The sequence below is a fragment of the Artemia sp. Qi Xiang Cuo genome, chromosome 8 (assembly GCF_049724085.1).
Source record: "Artemia sp. Qi Xiang Cuo chromosome 8, ASM4972408v1, whole genome shotgun sequence".
Lineage (NCBI taxonomy): Eukaryota > Metazoa > Arthropoda > Branchiopoda > Anostraca > Artemiidae > Artemia > Artemia sp. Qi Xiang Cuo.
The window spans coordinates 62,750,770-62,771,640 of NC_142801.1; the positions used below are offsets into that span (position 1 = coordinate 62,750,770).

The 20,871-nt window shown below is 36.0% G+C and overlaps 1 protein-coding gene across 2 annotated transcripts in view; it reads right to left on the reverse strand.

Moving 5' to 3' along the window:
- Gbeta13F (guanine nucleotide-binding protein subunit beta-1) overlaps window positions 1-20,871 on the reverse strand; it is a 124,071-nt gene that overhangs the window by 77,163 nt on the left and 26,037 nt on the right. The window contains exons 1-2 of one of the 2 annotated variants that reach the window (XM_089093662.1): window positions 16,310-16,632; window positions 7,556-7,632 (exon numbers count right to left, since the gene is read on the reverse strand). In XM_089093662.1, the coding sequence (XP_088949788.1) occupies window positions 7,556-7,612 (57 nt within the window). In that variant the 5' untranslated portion in view covers window positions 7,613-7,632; window positions 16,310-16,632. Of the gene's footprint in view, window positions 1-7,555; window positions 7,633-16,309; window positions 16,633-20,871 lie in introns of those variants that run through there. The other variant, XM_089093661.1, reaches the window with a different exon arrangement.

Consider the following 20,871-nt stretch of genomic DNA (forward strand, 5'->3'; position numbering starts at 1 on the left):
CACTGGCAAAACCTAAAAGTAAAAAAGAATGACCTCGGCAACAGTGTCTGAATAAATCTTCTTTAGAATAACACTGCCAAACTGATGACTGAAGGCAACGAATGAGAAATGACGAGTAAAAAATCGATGACCATACCAAAACAACTTAAGTGATTAGGTTTCAAGTTCTGACTAAGAAAAAAACTACTATTTTAATTCCTTATACATTTGGACTAATAATACGAAAAACTCTTACAGTTTATAGCTATAAACCAAGACACAAATGATTTCCATAGAAAAAAGGCAGAAAGAACGAAAAACAGTAATTTCTCATGAAAGTAAAAATCAACATTAAAACTTAGACCGTGTAGTAACTTCGTATGCAGGAGTCATAAAACTGTAAATGTACAGGAATTTACTCCAATATCAAGGGGCTTCTCTCCCCCATAAGCCACCTGCTTTTCATAATAAATTTTTGACTTTTGCTTTACTGAAAGCAATATATAATCAATAGATGTACATATTTCAACTGAATATAAAAATAATATTTATTCAGAACCCGCATAAATCAAAAAATTATTAGTGGAGTATTTAGAAAGAAAAAAAGAATCACAAAAATTTTTTACGCATGGTTTTTATTATAAGATGTGTATTTTTCTGTTTATCTTAAGTTTTTTTTTTCTTGTCTCCATCGACGATCTTGTTTAATCGGTGTCCGAAAATAGTCCAGATGGGTGTCATGTCAACTGATTTTTCAATTTCTAGTTCCCCTCTTGAATGGCAATATAGTTCCCCTCCAGTACCACAATAAAGTCGCAGATTACTCGGTTGGGGAAATACGCCCCCTAAGTTAAGACAAAAATTATTTTCATTAAAAACTAGCAGGAACTGCACAAAATAAATTTTTATCACAGAATTATAGAATATTGCAAAACTTTAGATGTGCAGATACTCTATCACGGTTGCAGCAATTGGTGCAACCTAGTAAAGAGCGAACCAAAGAATTTCTAAAGAGCCTAAAACCCCCTAAACATGACGTCCAATGGAACTAGAAAAAAAATGTATTATTGCAATTGCGATTGCCAAAAACCCTTAAGGTTTTTGGCATTTGCAATTGATTTTTTTTTTTATTTCACCTGTTGTGTTTTTTTTCTTTAATTTTTCGGATTTTTGCCTTCCCTTCCCCCCAAAATAAACAATAAAATCCTGCACACATGCCTGACATCAACGATAATACTACAACCCCGACCCCCAAACGATGCTACTGAAGGCCTATTTCACAATGAGATTAAGTTAATACCGAGGTTTCTTCTTTTCGAGTTTTTTCTTATCTTGCTAACTAAAAAATTGGGAATCTGCTAATGCTACACTTATTCATAAACCTAGAATGACCCAACAGTGAAGCTCCAATTAATAGGAAAAGTTTTTTTAATTAGCTAAAGCAATCCAATTAGAGAAATTCGTAAACAATCCTTAGCTGTACAGAAAGACCTGAATAGCTAGTCTTAATTGCACATCTATGGGACCCACAGTTCAAACTCAGCTGAAGCAGCCCACAGTAGGGCTCGAAATTTGATTCCGGTAATGATATTATGCGAAAGCGTCTCTCTACTAATTCAATCAAGAAGAAGAAGAAATATTTACAGATGTCGCCATAGAATGAGTTGAACTTGAATCCTTCCAAAAATGATGGGGGTGCAATAAAAACGAACTAAGGATTAAAATCCAATGATGAAACTTTTCTGATTAAAGCTTTAAGTAGTTTAGTTAGTCTTCTCACCTTTTTAAGCCATATTAGTAAAGCCTGCTTAAGCATTTGCCATTTTAGAAGCCTCTCTATCAAACAGTTTGTGGTAACGAACTGTCAGTAAGAAGCGACTAGATGGCCCAATAGTAACCAAAACTTGAAAAAACAGAATTTTCATAAAAAAAAGAAAGATACATCAAAAGAATTGGCTTTTTATGCTGATTCCAAATATGTAAAAAACAAATTAAGTTTAAGTTACATATCAAAAGCTGCGAGCCTGGAAAATTTTCCTGATTTTCGAAAAAGAGAAACACTCCCAAGGGTTTATACAACCGCAAACTGAAAGTTCTAGCGCTCTTTTTAAGGACCAAAAAGCAATTGGAGGGGAGCCACCGTCTTTCTTGTACCTCTGGATGCTAGGATGCACTACGGGTTGGGTGCCCAATGGTATCAGGTCAAGTTTCGAGATAATGTTTTTCATAATGGTTCTTTCAGTTCCTTCAGAAGAACTTTCAGTTTCCAGCTGTATAAACCATTTCCCAAGTTTGTACAGTCAGGCCTTACATACAGAGTTCACTGTAAAAAAAAAGGAAGATAATTATACATAGAAGGCAAGTGGCTCTTTATGAAGGCAAAGCCAATGCGTTACTTCCGATCCAGACCAATCATATTTGATATCAATTGTTTTATCGATGTGAGTGTAACTGAACCACCGTGTTACTAAACCACAGGAAAACTGAACCAGTGTAACTGAGCCACCGTACAACTGAACCCCTGTATAAACAAACCCCTGAACGACTAAACCCTCGTGCAACCAAACCCCATTTAACTGAACCCCCGTGCAACCTAACCATCGTGCAATTGAACCACTGAACTCAGTTTTTCAGTATTCTAAGAATATGAGGTAAAATAATTGGGTAAAAAATAAGTTAGAATTTCTACATGAATGTCTGTCAAGATAATTCAAAATGAAGCTTTGTTTTATTTTTGCAAAAAAAAGAAGATCCGATGTCACAAACCATTAAAGCTGATTTTATTTATCTTTTTTTTTCAGATGAATCAGACCTTTAGAAAATTACAGCCCTTGCTTCAGGAGCTGCTGGTGGGGCTGTTAACCCCAGAGGCACGGTTATTTAACCTTTAGACTATTTTTAAAAAATTACAGCCCTTGCTTCAGGAGCTGCTGGCGGGGTTGTTAACCCCAGAGGCACGGTTATTTAACCTTTAGACTATTTTGAAAAAAAATATTATCGGATGCATTTGGGGGGGGGGGGGGGGCAGTTAAGAGGGAGAGGCTGATTGTCCTCTGACTACCTTTGATTTTTTAAGATTAAACTTGAAATTTCCATTTCCAATCGAATGAGTTTTCTCCAAAGTTTTTACGACCATACCTGCGATAAAATCCATAAATTTTAACAACGGGTAACTTTCAATAACCTACAGCCCTTGCCCCGAGGACTGTGGGGGTTTTTGTTAATCACGTTTTATTGTTCGATTGGAAATTGAAAGTTTTAGTGCCGTTATTAAAAGTAAAAAGTGATTGGAGGACAACCAGCCCCCCCTCCCTGGGAAAACACCTCCTGTGGAAAATACCTCCTGGAAAGACCATCTCACGGAAAATAACCCCCACTCCCTGGAGAATACCTCCCCGTGAAAAATCTCCCTCCGAAAAATACACCTTGCTGTTGGTTGGTATCCAATCACTTTCGACTTACAAAAAAAAGACTAGAACTACCTGTGGATTACTAATTTCTACCTTCATCCTCCTCTCATCTCTCCCCTGGAGTTAATTCTGTATTTATCCAAAGGCTCAATGATATTTGAGATGTTTTGGCATTAAAATGCACCCTTTGATGTGTCGCCATCTCTCCCTAGCTACAAAACAATCAGAGAACCCCATTGCAGAAGTTCAAGTATATTTTAAGTTTTGTAATTTGTCCATTGCTTACAGATAGTGTCTGTTATTGGGAAACATACGGATATTTTTCGCGGGTGAGTTTCTGAAGGGGGGGAGAGCGCATCTGAAGGATTTTCCATGAGAAGAAAATTTTTGCACGGAGGGGGCGGGCAAGACTTACATTCCTCTTTTCCACTTTCCTTAGCACTTCTCAGCTAAACTAAAAAATAACAGAACCCAAATAAAATATTCCAATTTAGAAAACCATACTTTTTGCAAGGGGGTATTTTCCAGGAGAGGGATTTCCTTCGGAGAGATAGGGGGCGGGTAAATTTCTAGACCCATAGACAGTGACAGGGCGAAGCGAAACCCCGTTAACAGACATAAAAAAGGGGAAACAAATCTGGCTTTAAGAGTTTTTGACATCGATTTTCTTTGTTTTTGTGACAACAAAACAGAGCTTTTTTTATTAATCATCTTGACAGTCATTCATATTATGACTTTAAAAAACAAACAATTCGAAAAAAGTTGGACATGTAAAGATCCTAACTTGTGTTTTACCCAATGTAAGTCGGTGTTTGAGTTGCACGAGGGTTCAGTTGCACGGTGGTTCAGTTGCATGGGGGTTCATTTACACGGTGGTCCAGGTGCACGGTGGTTCAGTTGCATGGTGGTTCAGTTTCCCGATGGCCCAGTTGCACGGGGGTTCAGTTACACGGGGGTTTAGTTAAACGGGGTTGAGTTGCGCTAGGGCTCAATTAAATGGGATTCAGTTGCACGAGGGTTCAGTTACACGGTGGTTCAGTTGCAATGGAACCGTTTTATCAATTATGCAAAAAAAAAAAAAAAAAGTTTTTTTCACCTGGAAGGAAGGAGCAGTATGGAAACTTAAAAGGAGCAATAATTATTCTGTACATGAGGGAGGGGCCATTCCTCAACCCTGGCTCTTTATGCTAAAGTCTTTAAGTTCTTTAAAAATACTTCTCATTCAGATTCAACGGTCCCCGTGTTTGAGTAGACTTTCTGAAATAAATGACAAAACAAAATCTATTTTTAGCGTAAAGAGCTAGGGTTGAGGAAGGGGCAGCACCCCCCCTCCCCCGTGTACGGAATAATTCCTGTCTGTTTGAAATTTTTAATGCTCCACATTTGTTTTGGCTTTTTCGATGAAAGCTTGAAATCTCTACAATAGAAATCTCTTCCATGTCATGGCACTGTTACACATTGCTGGATAAACGAGGGATATACTTTTTTGATAACAGGGAAGTGAATTTTTCACAGATTACGTAAATATTTCAATGAAGAAAGGACTTTGAGAGGAATGCAAGGCGCAATGATAAAGCTTTAATTGCTAGAATTGGCAGACGAAGATACTTCCTGTTAGTTCCAAAAGAAATAAACAAACCATGGAGGGACAAAATAAGAGACTAGTGGTGTGCAATACTCTATACCGATGCATAGGGCTGGATAGCCAAATAAATTATCAAAAATGGCATATATATGTGCACGCTGCCAACACTTGGGAAAAAGAGGGCAACAGGGAATTTTTTAGCGGAAAAAAGGGGGAGAGTGAAGTTAAAACTACAAACTTGCATTTAGCTTAGTAAGTTTGCATTTAACAAGTTATCAACACCCTTCGCACCATGGGGTCCGAACGAACATGTAGGGACCAATTCACTAAAATGTAGGGAGGGGCAAAATAATTTTTTTGGGCATTTTTTAATGAAAATACAAATAAAAAGGGTAGGTATTATTTTACAAAGCGGTAAGCGCGTGACAATTGTATTGAAAATCAGATAGGATAAAACCTGGTACAAATACGAGACGCTGTATAAACATAGGCATTACAGAGGATTTCTCACTCTGGCAACTATATTTAAACTTTAGTTTTTTGGGGTTTAGGGGGACTAAAAGGTACCTAAGTTGGGTTGATTAGGTTAGGTTACGTATTTAATAAATGCTATGCTTTACCCCCCACCCCCTCATGTGCAAATATATAGCTCAAATTTGTTTCTGAACTATTATATTTTCATCCTATTTTGTTTTATTTCATTAGCGTTAACAAAACTTCACTTTTCCCGCGCTTACCGCTTTGTAAGGGTATTTTTTTAAATCTAGGGGCGGGAGCCATTTTTGGTTTTGTTCAATTTATTTTTTAATGGAAACACCAGAAAGATGTTTCAAAAATCTTTGGGGGGATACCTCCACAGCCTCACCCAATTGGCGCTCCTGTTTCGGACTAACCTTAGGGGAGATAATTACTACCTGCCTAATCCACTTATGTATATATATGCATTTATTTTATTTTTCTCTGCCGTCGCAAAAATTGAAGCATACGTAAGAACAAAAGAATAAAAGACTACAATTGGTAAGTCGGAAATATGGTAAGTCGGTATATGGTAAGTCGAGTATACACAGCTTGTCAGAAACATAGGAAGAAAAAAAAGTCAAACTCGTCTCAGCCTGACGTAACCACCTTCTTTGGCTTTTAAAATGGCAACTAAAGCGCCAAATTTAATTAGATTAGCTACGGTTTCTTGAAATAGAACCTTGTTGCTCTGAATGGCAGTCAAGAAGTCGAAAGACCTTAAAACTTGATAGGAAAGTCCAACCCCACTTTGAAACAATTTCAAACTATGGGTACTAGCTTAACAAAACGTGAATTTAAGGTACCATACCTAAATAGGCGCCAGATAATACAAAAAAACCTTACAATGCGTGAACAGGTAAAGAGCCACTAGACCAGCGTTGCCAATGCTTGAAAGTAAACTGTATCAACTTTCCGACTAAAATGGTATCGCAAGAGGATACTTTGTACCACCTGAATAGCAGGTTCAAAATTTGCCACAACAAGAAGAAAATGTTCGATAAACTAAGACTTGAAAACATATTCTAGTCAGAACGGAGCAAGTAAAACCAAAATGTACAGGAAAATCCGTATTGTACCCACAATTTCCAAATGTACCACTTTGTACTAGGACGTCTAAATTGTGCCAAAAATAATACAAACGGTAAGGATAATAAAAAACCAGAAAATTATAGAATGGGAAAATTTAAAATATATAAAAAAATAATAATAACAGCATTATATATATATATATATATATACATATATATATATATATATATATATATATATATATATATATATATATATATATATATATATATATATATATATATATATATATATATATATATATATAAAATAAAAAACTTACTCGAATCTGATTATTAAGAGTCTCAGCCTTTTGTCTCTGCACCACGGGCTCGCAAAACCTCCAATTATTCATTCAATTTGCTAACCTTTTTATATAGGATACTCAAAACATTTGAGTAATCTAAGTCTAGGAAAGCTTTGCCTTCCCATTTGATTCCCTGCTCTCCCATAGCCTTTGCCATTTTCCTTAGGACAAGTCCACCAAAATAATATAAATGGTGATAAGACACAACAATGCTTAATCGTGTATAAAAGAACGTTTCCAAAACTGATTAGGCTTCAACTATTTGCTGACTAGGATTAAATGTTAAAAGGACAAGTCCAACAGAGAATATTTTAATTCAAGAAAAATAGCCTATATTTTCTTTTTGAAAAATCTAGACCTGCCTAGATACCACAACATTCATTTCCAAATTTAAGTTTAAACTTCTTGGTCCAAAAAAGTCATACACTAAATTCAACCGTACTTTTTACCAGGTCCATCACTTTGGATTACTTCAGGTAAAATAGCTTAGCTTAAAACGATGCGTTAAGACGTTCGTTTCGGAGACCTTTTTAAAATACTGATTATCCAAAATTCGCGTTGATTGACAAATGATAATAATAAGGATAATAAAAAACAAAAAAAGAATAGAATGGGAAAATTAAAAACATATAACAACAAAAATAATAAGAACAGCATTTATATGTATATGATAAAAAGAAAACTTACTCGGATCTGATTCTTAAGAGTCTCTGCCTCTTGTCTCAAACTTTCTAACTCATTCATGCTTCTTTAATAGTGGAAAACTGGAAAAAAGAGGAATAACAAAATCAAATAATAAAAGTGACAAAACCTTGAAATGGTAAAATTAGATATTCATAGCAAATGCAGTATATTACTGATAAAAAAGGTAAATAGGCACACGGAATACAGGAAGGAAGAACAGAGATATCTTTCAAACAAATTTGGTCAAAACAGGATACGACGAGTCGACGACACTGTTAGAATATTATTATACTAAGGATGTCGCTAGGAAAGATTTAAGGGAAATGGGAACTTCTTGGGAGGGTTTGAAAGAGAGAGGCTTTAAATAGATCGGGATGGAGGAGGAGCGTGCGCAGCTGTGTTGGCCTCAGGCGGCTTAGTGAGTTGTTAGCAGTAGTAGTAGTTAGAATATTATCCCTATCAATTTTCGGATCTGGTCAAATAAACGTTTGAATTCATCCACTTGGCGACGAAGGTTATTTGTTGTGATTTTTCTTCACGTCCGGGGGGCCCTCATGCTACCTTTTTTTTTATGTTGTTACTTTTTTCGAAATTTGAGTCACCTAGCCCTAAGGTAAAATAATAGTAGGTCAATCATATAAACTTTTGAACTGAGAAATTGAGTATTTGATTCTAGTTAACCACGACAAAAATATATTATGGAAACAAGGGGGCTTTAAAAGAAGTAAATGAACTTTAAAACCGTTTTACTGTGTAAATGCGTATCACTACCATACACTGTAAAAAAAACATTACCTTTCAACTGTGCTTTTTACAAGTTATCCGCCAGTGTGTGCGATAATTTTTAGATTATTTGGTACGAGCCCAATTACAAATCGCTTTACTACAACTACTACAAACAAATCACTGCAGCACCATGATGCAAACACAGGCCAATACTGCTACTAACGCTCCTCCTTCACTCCAATCTATTCAAAGCTTCACTCTTTACCCCTTCCCAATAAGATCTAATTTCCATTAAATCCCTCCTTATGATACCTCCCTATCCCATTCAAGGAGGGTCTGCTTTATGTTTGGCCCAAATGAAGGGCTGAAAATAGCAATCTTTGGTAATTTGTCATCCCTCACCCGTAAAACGTGGCCTAGTCATATTAGCCTTTCTTTCCTTAAAGTCCTAGAAATCGGGATAGAAGCTTACTTTACGTACACTTTACTGTTTGTCAAACAAACCAGGCAGGTCTTTAGTGACCTACGATTTAAACTCACATCACAACCTCCTATGGAAGCAAAGCAAAGATAAAAGTTCAGAAAAAAATAACACATAAAAAATTATGATGGGCTAAAATCTTTTGATGGTCTAACATCATTTAAAAAAAGTAATGATGGTCTAACACATTTTTACTTGCTTATATTCATTTTTGAGTCGTTTTACGAGTCGGACAACTTCAAAAAGGGGAGGGGTTCGAACCCCCGAGCCCTCCCCCCTGGATATGGCCTTGATAACCATATTACCCTTTTTACATTAAATCCCAAAAAATTGGGATAGGAGCTTACTTTATGTACTGTTTGTTGTTTGCCAAACGAACCTGGCAGGTCTCAAACGACCTACGGTTTAAACTCCCATCACAACCTCCTATGGAAGCAAAGTAGACAGCAATGTTTAGAAAAAAAGAACAAAAGAATAAATAAAACAACAATAATGATGATGGTCTAAAATAAAAATTTGCTTATTTAAACAGCAAATCTTTCCCGCAATCAAATTTAGTGATGTTGCCACGCTTAAGATAAATTTAAATATACTGAACCAAGTCATCCATTTAACAACAACACTTTCTTCATGTAGTTCACCACTGCACGGGACAGTTTCTATAAATTTTATTATTCCATCACCTAATTGCCATTTTTCAAGTGACAAAAGTGCCTTTTTTAAGTGACAAAACCGATCAAGGTCCAAACAAACATTTCAGCATCCTTTCTGCCTCCAGAGGCCTATTATAGCACCGGACAAAGTTCTGAGATTCCGATTAGAACGTTCGAAAGGTACAAAAATATGCTTTCGGATGAAACTCAATTTGTTCAGCGCCAGGGACAGGGGCCACAAATTATGAAATAGCTCAGTTTAAAATAAAGGTTTAATATATTTTAGAAAAAAGGCAAACAATTAATCGACCGGTATTATTTCTTGACCAATATTATCTTCTTTTTTTCTATATTTGTTTTTACGTTTAACTATGAAGTACGAATCCTGCCTATATGGGCTTGTGATGGATTTTTTTTTTTTTTTTTTTTTTTTTTTTTAAAAAAGTCCCATCTCTCATTATTGAGATAAAAGACCATACCGGCTCAGGTCAAATAAAGAGAAACAGAGTTTGCTTTTTAAAAATGTTGCGAATCGAAATCTTAAAACTTCAGACTAAAGATCAAATCTGGCTCTGCGTTCTTTTTAGTTGCTCAAATTGGACTCAGCAACAACGGGTAAAATAAAGGAGGAAGCTACATGGTTGCCTTTCTGACACACAGTTAACAAATATTGTGATTGGGTTACGAAAATATGTCACCAAAATAAACCAATGGCCTTAAAACACACTTCTATAACGTAGGCTATTTGTATTACCTTTGCGACTCATATGATTTTATCATAGTTGCCCCCGGGGCAACCTAGTAAAGAACAAATCCTAGCCCATAGAAACTGAAAATTTAAAAAACAGGTTTTGATAAAAAATTCAAAAAGGCTATAACTAATTCTAAGAGGGCTGATTCCTATTTATGCGTCAAAAATATTAGCCAACTTTTAATCAGAGGAATACCGTATACCATCAAAATAATAGGAAAGACACCCCCCCCCAAAAAAAAAAATCTTGCCAAAAGTCGAACTATATTAGAAAAAGATAACAATCAACTTAATATTTGTTTTTTTCAATGTGTGACATATTCGAATAATAATGAGAAAAAGAGGGCAATTTACTAGTTTTGTGACTAAGGCCAGTTTAAAGCAAAGTAGGAGTTGAGCAGGGGTGCAACTCTATAATGGCGTTCTTTTCTCTTTTCAATAAAGATATGGACGAGTCTTTTAACAATACAAATGTTCCAAGGATGCTGTTGAAGCCGTTTTGTTTATTATTTTCAGATGATACAGTGTCGGGGCTACGGATTTGTAGAAGATGTTAAAGAATTTGGATAGTTATTTGGAAATAAAAAATAGATTTAAATATAGACAAATAAGTATGTTACTTTTTGGAAACGAAGAATGAGAAAAGAATAAGTTCTGGTTCAAAGGAGAAGAAATAAAAGAAAGTAAGGATTTAAATTTATTCAGGATGTTAATTTACAAGTTCGGAGGGTAGAGTGACCATGTGCAAATGGCGAGTTGGAAAGGTTCTGCGATTCAGGAAAGAAGGAAAAGATCATGGAATTCCGGGATGAGATCGATCTTAAACAGTTGTGAGTTACCATGTGTTTGGAATGAAGAGATAGAGGTAGGGAATGAAGAGATTGAGATAGGACTGGAGATAAGAAATGCAGCCAAATGAATAAAGATTGTGTTGGAAAATCATTAGATTTAGAAATATCAGTGTTAAGGCGCAGCCCCAACCTCCTGAGTCTAACGGCAAAGGAAGGAAGTTTGGGGATACGATATGTATTTTAAAGCGAATTTAAATAGTGAAAAAATAAGTGGTATATGTCAGGGAGCGATAATTTTATAACACTAGGAGAAAGAAGAAGATATTTAGGGATGGTAAAGGTGATGGATGGTTCTTACTCACGCCCATGTGCGGAGGAACTGGAGACGATATGTTTTACTTCGTGGTCCTCTGTCTCGACGTACAAGATTCAGGAAAAGGATATTTTTTTTTAGTAAAGGGAGATCAAATAAGTGGCACGTTTCAGTAATGGAATCAAAAGATTATGAGAAAAATAATGAAAGGAAAATACGTTAAATTGGGAACGACAAAATAAAAAAATATTTTTGTATGGGAGGAATTTCGTTTTGTAGATTAGAAATTTCGTGGGGGTGGGGAGGGGGCGGGGGCGGATGCGAGTGCTATCAGGAGTTTTGTTTTCAGCAAGTTTAAATGGTGATATTTATCTTTTCCTATTTACAAAGATAAACATATGTATACGATGTGTTTAAACTTCAGAGAACCGTATCGTAGAGGTCCGGTGATTTCAGCCCCATAGAAGATCAAAAGTCCCGCAATTTCCATTCATCTGAACGATAATGTCCCTCTCTGTCTACCCTAAATTCTGCAGTAAAATACTATGGTACTTTATTAGTAGCCGGGCAACACGCGAGAAGTGAAGTTTGGTTAATGCTAATGATATAAAACAAAGTATGATAAAAATATAATAGTTTAGAAACAAATTTGGGCTATATATTTACACATAAGGAGGTGGGGGGGGGGGGGGGTAAAGCATATAATATATTTAATACATAACCTAACCTAACATAGGTACCTTTTTTGCCCCTTTAACCCCAAACAACTAAAGTTTAAATATTTGTCACAGTGTGAGCAATAACTCACTATGCAGCAGAAACCTGTTTTTCAATGGTATCTTTGACATTCTATATGCGGTTCTTCTCGCCTGTTTCCCGGCTACTGATAAAGTACCAATATTATTAAGGACTTATTCAACAAAACTACTGTTCATCGAAAATTTTGACTAGATATTCAGATTTTGTCCAAAATTAAGTTACAATCCAACATTTTAATTCTTTTAAAACTGAACAACGCTACCGATCAATTTCCAATTCATGCTGTATAAAATTTAACAGCCAAAAATTTTGGTCTTTGGGGTTAGTACCCTGCCTCGCATCTTGGTTAAACATGGGCATGATTTGAAAAAGGCGAAAAATTTAATAAAGAAAAACAAGATTTTTCAACTGAAGGTAAGAAGCAACGTCAAAACTTAGAGCAAACAGATATTATTCCCGCATAAGAATACTTCCCCCTCGTCAACCCCTCGCTCTTTACGCTAAAGTTTGACTTTTTGTAGCAATTCATTAAGAAGGACTGTTGAAGCAGCATAAGGATCTTTTATAAAGCGCTAGAAGACTTTAGCGTAAAGAACAAGGGACTGAGAAGGGGGCAACCCTCTCATATACGAAACAATTTCTGTTTGTTTTAATGTTGCTCCTTACTTTCAGGTGAAAAGTTTCTTTTTTTATATTTAATATCAATCAAAACGAATCCGGCCTATACTAAACTTCCAGCAGATGAAATTATATTTTAAATAATCAAACAGTTCGTGGTAACGAACTTTAAGTAAGGAGCGACCCGGCTCAATGGTAACCGAAAAAATAAAAAAAAGAATTTTGATACCAATAGATGCATCAAAAGAATCATCTTATTAAGTTGATTTCAAATATTTAAGATTTATCAGGTTTAATGTTGCCCATCAACAGTTACGCGCCTCAGAAAATTTGGCTGATTTTAGAAAAAGGGGGTAAAGACCCCCTAAAAGTTATAGAACCATAATGAAAATCACACCATCATATTCAACGTATCAGAGAACCCTACTGTAGAGGTTTCAAGCACCTATGTACAAAAATGTGGAACTTCGCATTTTTTGCCAGAAGAAAGATCACGGATGCGTGTTTATTTGTTTTTTTTTTCCAGGGGTGATCGTATCGACCCATTGGTCCTAGAATATCGTGTGAGGGCTCATTGGAACGGAAATTAAGAATTCTAGTGCCCATTTTAAGTGACCGAAAAAAATGGAGGGCAACTAGGTCCCCTCCCACGCTCATTTTATTCCCAAAGTCACCCGATCAAAATTTTGAGATAGCCATTTTGTTCAGCGTGGTCGAAAATATGATAACTATGTCTTTTAGGATAACTTAATCCCCCGAAGTCCCCGGGGGGAGGGTTGAAAGTTATAAACTTATAGTTAACATATAGTATTGGTTATTGGGAAGTATACAGACGTTTTCAGGGGGGATTTTTTCTGGTAGGTGGGGGGGGGGGGTCAGGGGTTATATGGCAGGATCTTTCCATGAAGGAAGTTTTCATGGGGGAAGGGACATTACTATGAAGGGGGCGCCGGATTACCCTGCATTATTAAAGAAAAAGATAAGAAATTAAATAATAAAAAAAACAAAAAAAAAAAAAAGTTTTTCAAATAAAATTAAAAAGCAGCATCAAAACCTAAATCGAACAGATATTGTTATGCATGTGATTGGGTTTGCCCCCTAGGCGATCTCTCGTTCTTTAAGCCAAATATTTTTTATTGCTTTCACAGGTTCTATGTATTCTATTTAAAGGCCTTTGTGATTAAGGGGTCATTTTTAAAGAATTGGAACAAAATTCTAACTTTAGCTTAAGGAGCAAGGTATTGACTAGGGGGCGAACCCCCTACTACACGTATTAAAAATCTATATATATATAGAAGTTCGTTACGTAAGTTAATTCGTAAGTTACGTATATTTATTACTAATAAAAACGTTCGTAAATAAAATTAAACAAGTTTCGAAAAAGCCATTTAACCAAAAAAAAGTAAAATTAATATACATATTTTTGTTTTAATTATTCATGTACGGTGAGCCAAAATCAAAACCTGCGTTAATTCAAAAACGTTAAAAAATTAAATAAAACAAAACAAGTTTTTTTTAACTGAAAGTAAGGAACGACGTTAAAACTGAAAACGAACAGAAATTATTCCGTATATGAAAGGGGCTGTCCCCTCCTCAACGCCTCGCTCTCTACGCTAAAGTTTGACTTTCTCACAACTCTATTTTTTAAACAATAAAAAACTTTAGCGTAAAAAGCGAGGTGTTGAGGAGGGGACAGCCCCTTTCATATACGGAATAATTTACTGTTCGTTTTCAGTTTTAACGTCGTTCCTTACTTTCAGTTAAAAAAAAACTTGTTTTTTTATTTAATCAAAGGTAGAATCAAATATATACAGACATTTTCGTACCATCTTTGGTAGAAAATTATGAATTGCGCAGCGAATATACGAATTAAACTTAACCAGTTGAGCACTTAGAGTTATAGAATGAAGATATGTTGAGTCATAATTACTGTCTAAAATATTTAAAAGTATTAAGTTTAAAATATTTCAAACAAACAAACTGAAGATAGCAGATGGAGGGGGAGGGGTCAACATGGTTCTATCCTTCTACTATTTCTACCAAAACTTAAGTATGATAGTTCCGACATTTCAAATCTGCAAGCATTTGGTTTCCCCTCTCTTACTGTTTACTTTTCAGTCTACTTACTACAATTTACTACAGCTTACCATGGTCCTTGAGTATCGCAAGCAGTGCTTCTATTATCACCCAACTATTTAAGATTTCTTCGAATAATTGTTTTTTTCTTAAATCTACCCGAAAACTGAAGTTCATAAATACACAAACGTTGACCCGAAATAAAACTGTTAATTTTCGGGAAGATTTTGGAGAACCCAATTTTCTTTCGGGGAAATTCGGGAATAGAAAAAGCATTGATCCCGAGTAATAGTAACTGCAGGCATATACACAAAAATAGGAGAGCAACTAGATACTAGCTTTCAATTTTTAAGTATTGAAGGATTTACACTTGTTTTTACTTCTAGCCTGCTGAGGTGAATAAAAGGCCGTATCTAGAGGTGAGGTTACGGATTTTGACCCCCCCCCCCCGAAATGTTTATCTGAATCGTAAAAACGTAACAAAAATGCAAATAAACAAATTTCAAAAAAATTGTACCCCCCCCCCAAAAAAAAAAATCCTCAAGATACCCTTGTTCGAATATGATTCCTTACAAGGATTACCATATATTGTCCATTGTATACTTTTTTAGTTTGTTTGGTCAAAACATCTATAATTGATTGGGCAGTCTCAAAATAGCTTGCAGAGCTCGGAAAAGAAACCCAAATTAAAAACAGAAGAGTAAAAATCGACACATAGTTTCCCGAAATTCTTAGAAAAGCGATTTAATTCCCCGTTGTACCGGAGATAGAAATATTCAGTTTTAATGATACTTACATCATCAAAAAGTGTGATTTTTTTTCGATTACACGAAGAAGAATTTTCCGTCTAAAGTTCAGTAAAGGGCAGTCCCTGAAAATTTTCTAGCATATCTCATCAGAAAAGCTAAAAATCAGTTCAAAGAAATTGTCATTTGACTAATTTGGCCGCTTTAGAAGTTCCCTGCGGTGCCACCAGCTAATTCGGCAATGGACCCTTTGTCTTTGAGTCGGTCAGCTGATGCTGAAGTTGCAAAATGATTTATAAGATATCACATCTGAGGTAACAGATTGGAGCAGCTCTGACGAATTTGATTCAATCCCGAGGGGGCGCTGACTTCCCTCCATATGGTGTACATCTCGGAACTCGGATGATTAAAATCATCTACACATACTGAAGAAATGAATTTCTTTCTTTAAAGTACATATTTTGTTTTTGTGTTTTTAGTGTTTACTGAAATCGAATTCCAAGAAAGTACCAGGATATATCCAGGTTTTTAACAATAGAAAATTTATTATTGCAGTAATATGTATACTTAGAATGACAATGTCGCCATGGAAACTACCAAAAAATGTACAATATTGTGTTAGGATTTTGGACAACAATTCTTTAAAAAAAAATTATAAACAGGCCACAGGAAATCGCAAATGTGCCAGAAATCCAGAGATTTGTATTATTTATATATAATTCAGATGGAGCCGATACGTTTCATTTTCCCTAACTGATTTTATTTTTTTAGGAAAGCGGGGGGGGGGGGGGATACGTCTTCAAACAGGCAAAACCAGGGGATAAAAAAAATTGTAAGACAAACCTTGGAAAACAAATAATCACAGTAACGGCAAGCGTCTAGCGCAGGAATTGGAAATCTATGCTTAGAATGATTTGATTAGTTTGGAGTTTGTCACCGTCGATAGCCACAAAATTTAGCTTCCTTCAACGGAAAAGGGAAGAATATGGAATCTTCGGGAATATTCACACAAAACAATTTCTCACCAGGTTTACTAAATTCACATAATCCTACGCTCATACACTCGGCCCGTTCACCCAAAAACTAGCAAAGCGGTAGCCAGAGCTAAGACATGTTCTGAAATCTAACAGTTGAAGGAAAAAAGAACACACTCCTGTTCACCTATTTCTAAGCAGATTCTTCACTAATCTCCTCTTTGGGGTGCGGCGCTTTCTCCAGGAATTGTCTATGCGAAAAAGGCGGCGGTCAGTGACGCAAATGGAAGAGACGCACGCGCTTCTAGCAAGGAAACGACGAGAATCAATTGGAAAACGAGCAGATACAAGTCTCCGAAATCGGAAACACTGCAATTGATAAGCAGCAGGAAGGAACTTCCATAAATAACGCAATTCGTGATCACTAAGGGGTGCGAAGCAATGTCGACATTGTTTGGGTAGAAAAGTAACAACGGCAGGACATTCTTAATGTCATAAGTCTTAAATCACATCTACACACGGCCAAAATTTTTGGGAAGAGGATTTCCCAGTGGAAGAATTTGACGTTTCAAAAAAAAGAATTTATGGCCCGAATACTTAACATACTGACCATTTGTACCAAGGGTTGTGATTCGGAAGGGAGAGGGTCAACTCTGGAAAAATTCTTCTAGCCATAATATAAGAAAAAGTTCGCCTTTACTTATGGTGCCCAATTATTAGATTACTAGTTAATGATGTCAAGAGATGACGCCAAACGCAGAAAAAAACAAAGAAAAATACCGAATTAGAGCCTCGCAAACATCTACTAAAAAACAAGGGACAATAAAAATAAGAGATATTGTAAGCTAACGCGTATTGCTTCCATTCAACCTGAGAAACAACGAAAACCTGACTATAAATGTCTTATATGGCAAAACAAGTCTCTGGTGACCAGTCTTGTGTATTTTCAATGTGATTCCAAGGTTTCAATGGATTTTTTATCTGATTATACCTATATGCCCTTTAGTGGCCCCGGGGGTTTATTACCTCTGAAAAAAAAAAAAAAAAAAAAACTTGAATAGGATTAGGTAAATAAAATCACATGCGTGAATGGGCCTTCAGTCGTTTCTTAGCTAAAAGCTAGTAAACAGGGGACCTCTTTTTTGGAGCTATCGCTCTTTAGTAGGATTTTATTTGACCTTTTCTTGATAGCTTTTATCACTCTGATATTTATTCATTTTTCTGTTTTTAACTAATTTGAGTATCTAACATTCCACGGTTTTACGGCAATACTCATCATTACGACAACGCAGCTTAATTTTGTTCCTTGTCAAAAGCCATCATTGCTTGAATTTCTTTCTCTTGCATTTCGTAGCGAAATATGTAGGCTACTTAACATCTTTTGGTTTTTGACTTCTCTCTGGCAATATTAACCTCAGATTTATAATCGCCATGCTTGGAAATCCTTATAACCCAGTTTGATGTAAATCAAATACTATTTGTGAAATATATTCTTAGTGTGTTTTTTTTTTATTTATTTAAGAAAGCTATTCAAGGAGTACTTATTAAGGACTCATGATTACTGATATTTAATCATTCGGGAATATTCCCTATTAGCCTCTCTAATGATCATGAATCAAAAGAGGTAGCATATGTCTCTGCACAACATTGAGGGAGGTGTGTAGGAGGCCTAGGACCTCTGATATATGTGCTGGACGTTTTTTAGTTGGACGTACATATTTCAATATTGATCTCAGATGAGTAATCAGAGAGCTCAGATTATGCTGTGCATACCGAAAGAGGAAATTGGTATCTATATGTGACACAGTGAAAAGGAGTGTTAAAAGGGGCAACATTCCCTGAAATGGGTATTTGAGGGCTTTTTGGATGTCCATATTTCAATATTAGCCTCAGATTTACAATTAGCAAACTCAAATTTAAGACTAGCAAATCAAAATAGGTTACATATGCCTACATATTCGGTGTAGTGGAGGGGAAGGGAGGCAAGGGCCCATATTCAAAAACCTTTAGCTTCCTCCATAAAATCAAACTTCAATACGGTAACGGTGAGTCATATTGAACTGAATACGACGCTTGAATCAACATGAAGGTGCCAATCTTTTACCTTATTCCAAAAAATTCATTAAATATTTTTTTACTCTTTAGACATTTGTTTTTCTCTTTTTTAGTTTAATGGATTATTTGGAGCATAATTAGTTGATTTAATCTATTTATTATTTTCTTCTATTATTTTGTTTCTTTTTGCTGAGTGATGTTATAACCTTAATAACGCTCTTTTTTTCTGAATTAATACTTAAATGACTTGCATGTCTGCCCCCTCTTTTACACGTCAAAGAGCCTTTCTGGTGATTACTACTACTTGTAACAACTCCCCGCAGCACCAAGCCCACTGAGGCAAAAACAGCTACGCACGCTCCTCCTCTATCTCAATATATTCAATGCCGTCCTCTTTAAATCCTCCTAGGAAGTTCCCATTTCCCTTAAATCTTTCTTTATGACATCCTCCCACCCGAACGGCGAAGGACCTACTTTTCGTTTAGACCTAAACGGTCTAAACGACCTAAAAGAACAATCTTCGGCAATCTTTCGTCCTTCACCCGCAGAACGTGCCCTAGCCATCTCAACCTTTCTCTCATTATAACCCTAGAAAACAGGATTGAACCACACTTTTCGTACAGCCTGTTGTTTGAAATACGCTCAGTCAGCTGGGTACCCAGAACAATCCGTAGGCAATTTCTCTGGAAAACGTCTACCAACTCCTATTCCATTTTTCGGGACACCAATGTTTCACAATAATACTTAATCACTGTCATTGGCGCAGCTTCCAAAATTCTAATCTTAATTCTTAGGTTTATCTATCTATCATTTCCAACTGTTTTCAACAGAGGAGCAACGTACCGAGTCTTGAGTATTCTACTTTTAACATCTTCACTGCTCCCATCGTCTTTACTGATAACACTACCAAGGTAAGTGAAGCTGTCCACCTGATAAATCTTTTCGTTACCAAACGTCACCTTTTCATCTCCACTTATTACTAGCCATAGCGACTTAGTCTTCTTTACATTGATTTTAAAACCTATTCTAGTACCCTGAACTCGCAAAACCTCTAAAGTTCATTCATTTTGCTCAAACTTTCATCTAGATTGCTTAAATCATCAGCATAATCTAAGCCCAGGAAAGTTTTTCTTCCCCATTTGATTCCGTGTTCTCCAATTGCCTTTCCTGTGGTCCTTAAGACAAAATCCATCAAAATAATCCCTATAAAGGGGGATATAATACAACCCAACGTAACTCCTGATTTAATACAAAAGCAGCTGATACCCTCATTTCCTATCTTAACTGCAGCAGTGTTATTCTCTACATAGCAACAATAAAGTTTAATGTATTTGTCTGGTATACCATACAAGGATAAGATCGTCGCTAAAGCTCTTCTATCGACAGAATCAAACGCTTGCTCATTACCTATAAAACTGAGGACCAAAGGTGTTTGATAACTCCGGCACTTCTCAATTATTAACCTAAGAGTGAAAATTTGGTCGACACATCCTCTACCCTTTTAAAAAATTAATCATAGCCTATAGATTGGAAGTCCTTGTATAACTCTGATTGGCAAAAGTTGTCGACAAAATACACGAACTTCTTTATCATCTCTATTCGTTATTGCTGTAGACCCATAGCACCAGAAGAACCTCCAGATCTTCACTTTTTCTCACGTACAAATCTTCCTCTGAAGCACACATATATCCAGACAAGACGATGAAACCAATCATTCTATGTAGCTCCTCTTTGGTGCAGAAAAAATTGTGCTTTTTTATATCTAGTAGATCATACAGTTTGAATGGCGGGATCCTGCCTTATTCCTGTTCTCTAGAATCTGAGAATAATCTGGAATAGCTTTTTTCCGACCAGGTGCAGTAATTCCTCCTCCAAGCTAGGAAAATATTCAAATTAAAGATAAGTGTCAAAGCCAAGCTTTTGCTTTCCTTTATCGGCTCTGATAGATTTTCTCTTTCCCTCTCCAATCTTCGCTTGGCCCTCAGATGGGTTTCATTTTACTGCATCTTCAATGGATGAAGTTTACCAGTCGCACCCATAGTAGGGACAAAAATACCAAAATGGTTCGACAGTCTCAGCAATGCTCCATTTCTTCCTCACTGTTTGATCCATTGGCTACATTAGTTAGCATAATGTAGAATTCATCAAGTTTGTTGTCTTGAACATCAGAAATCAGTAAAAACGACAAAAAGTAAGAAAAATCTGCTAACACTTTCTGTGGACGTTCCCAAATAGCGACACGATCAGGATTTCTTCCATTGTATGCAGAGCTTACTGATCAACAAATCTTCTTTCGACAGGAGTCATGATCATTAAGACAAGTTATGGTACAAACTACAAAGATAGAGTCTAAAAGGTAAACTGCAATGTCTCTTT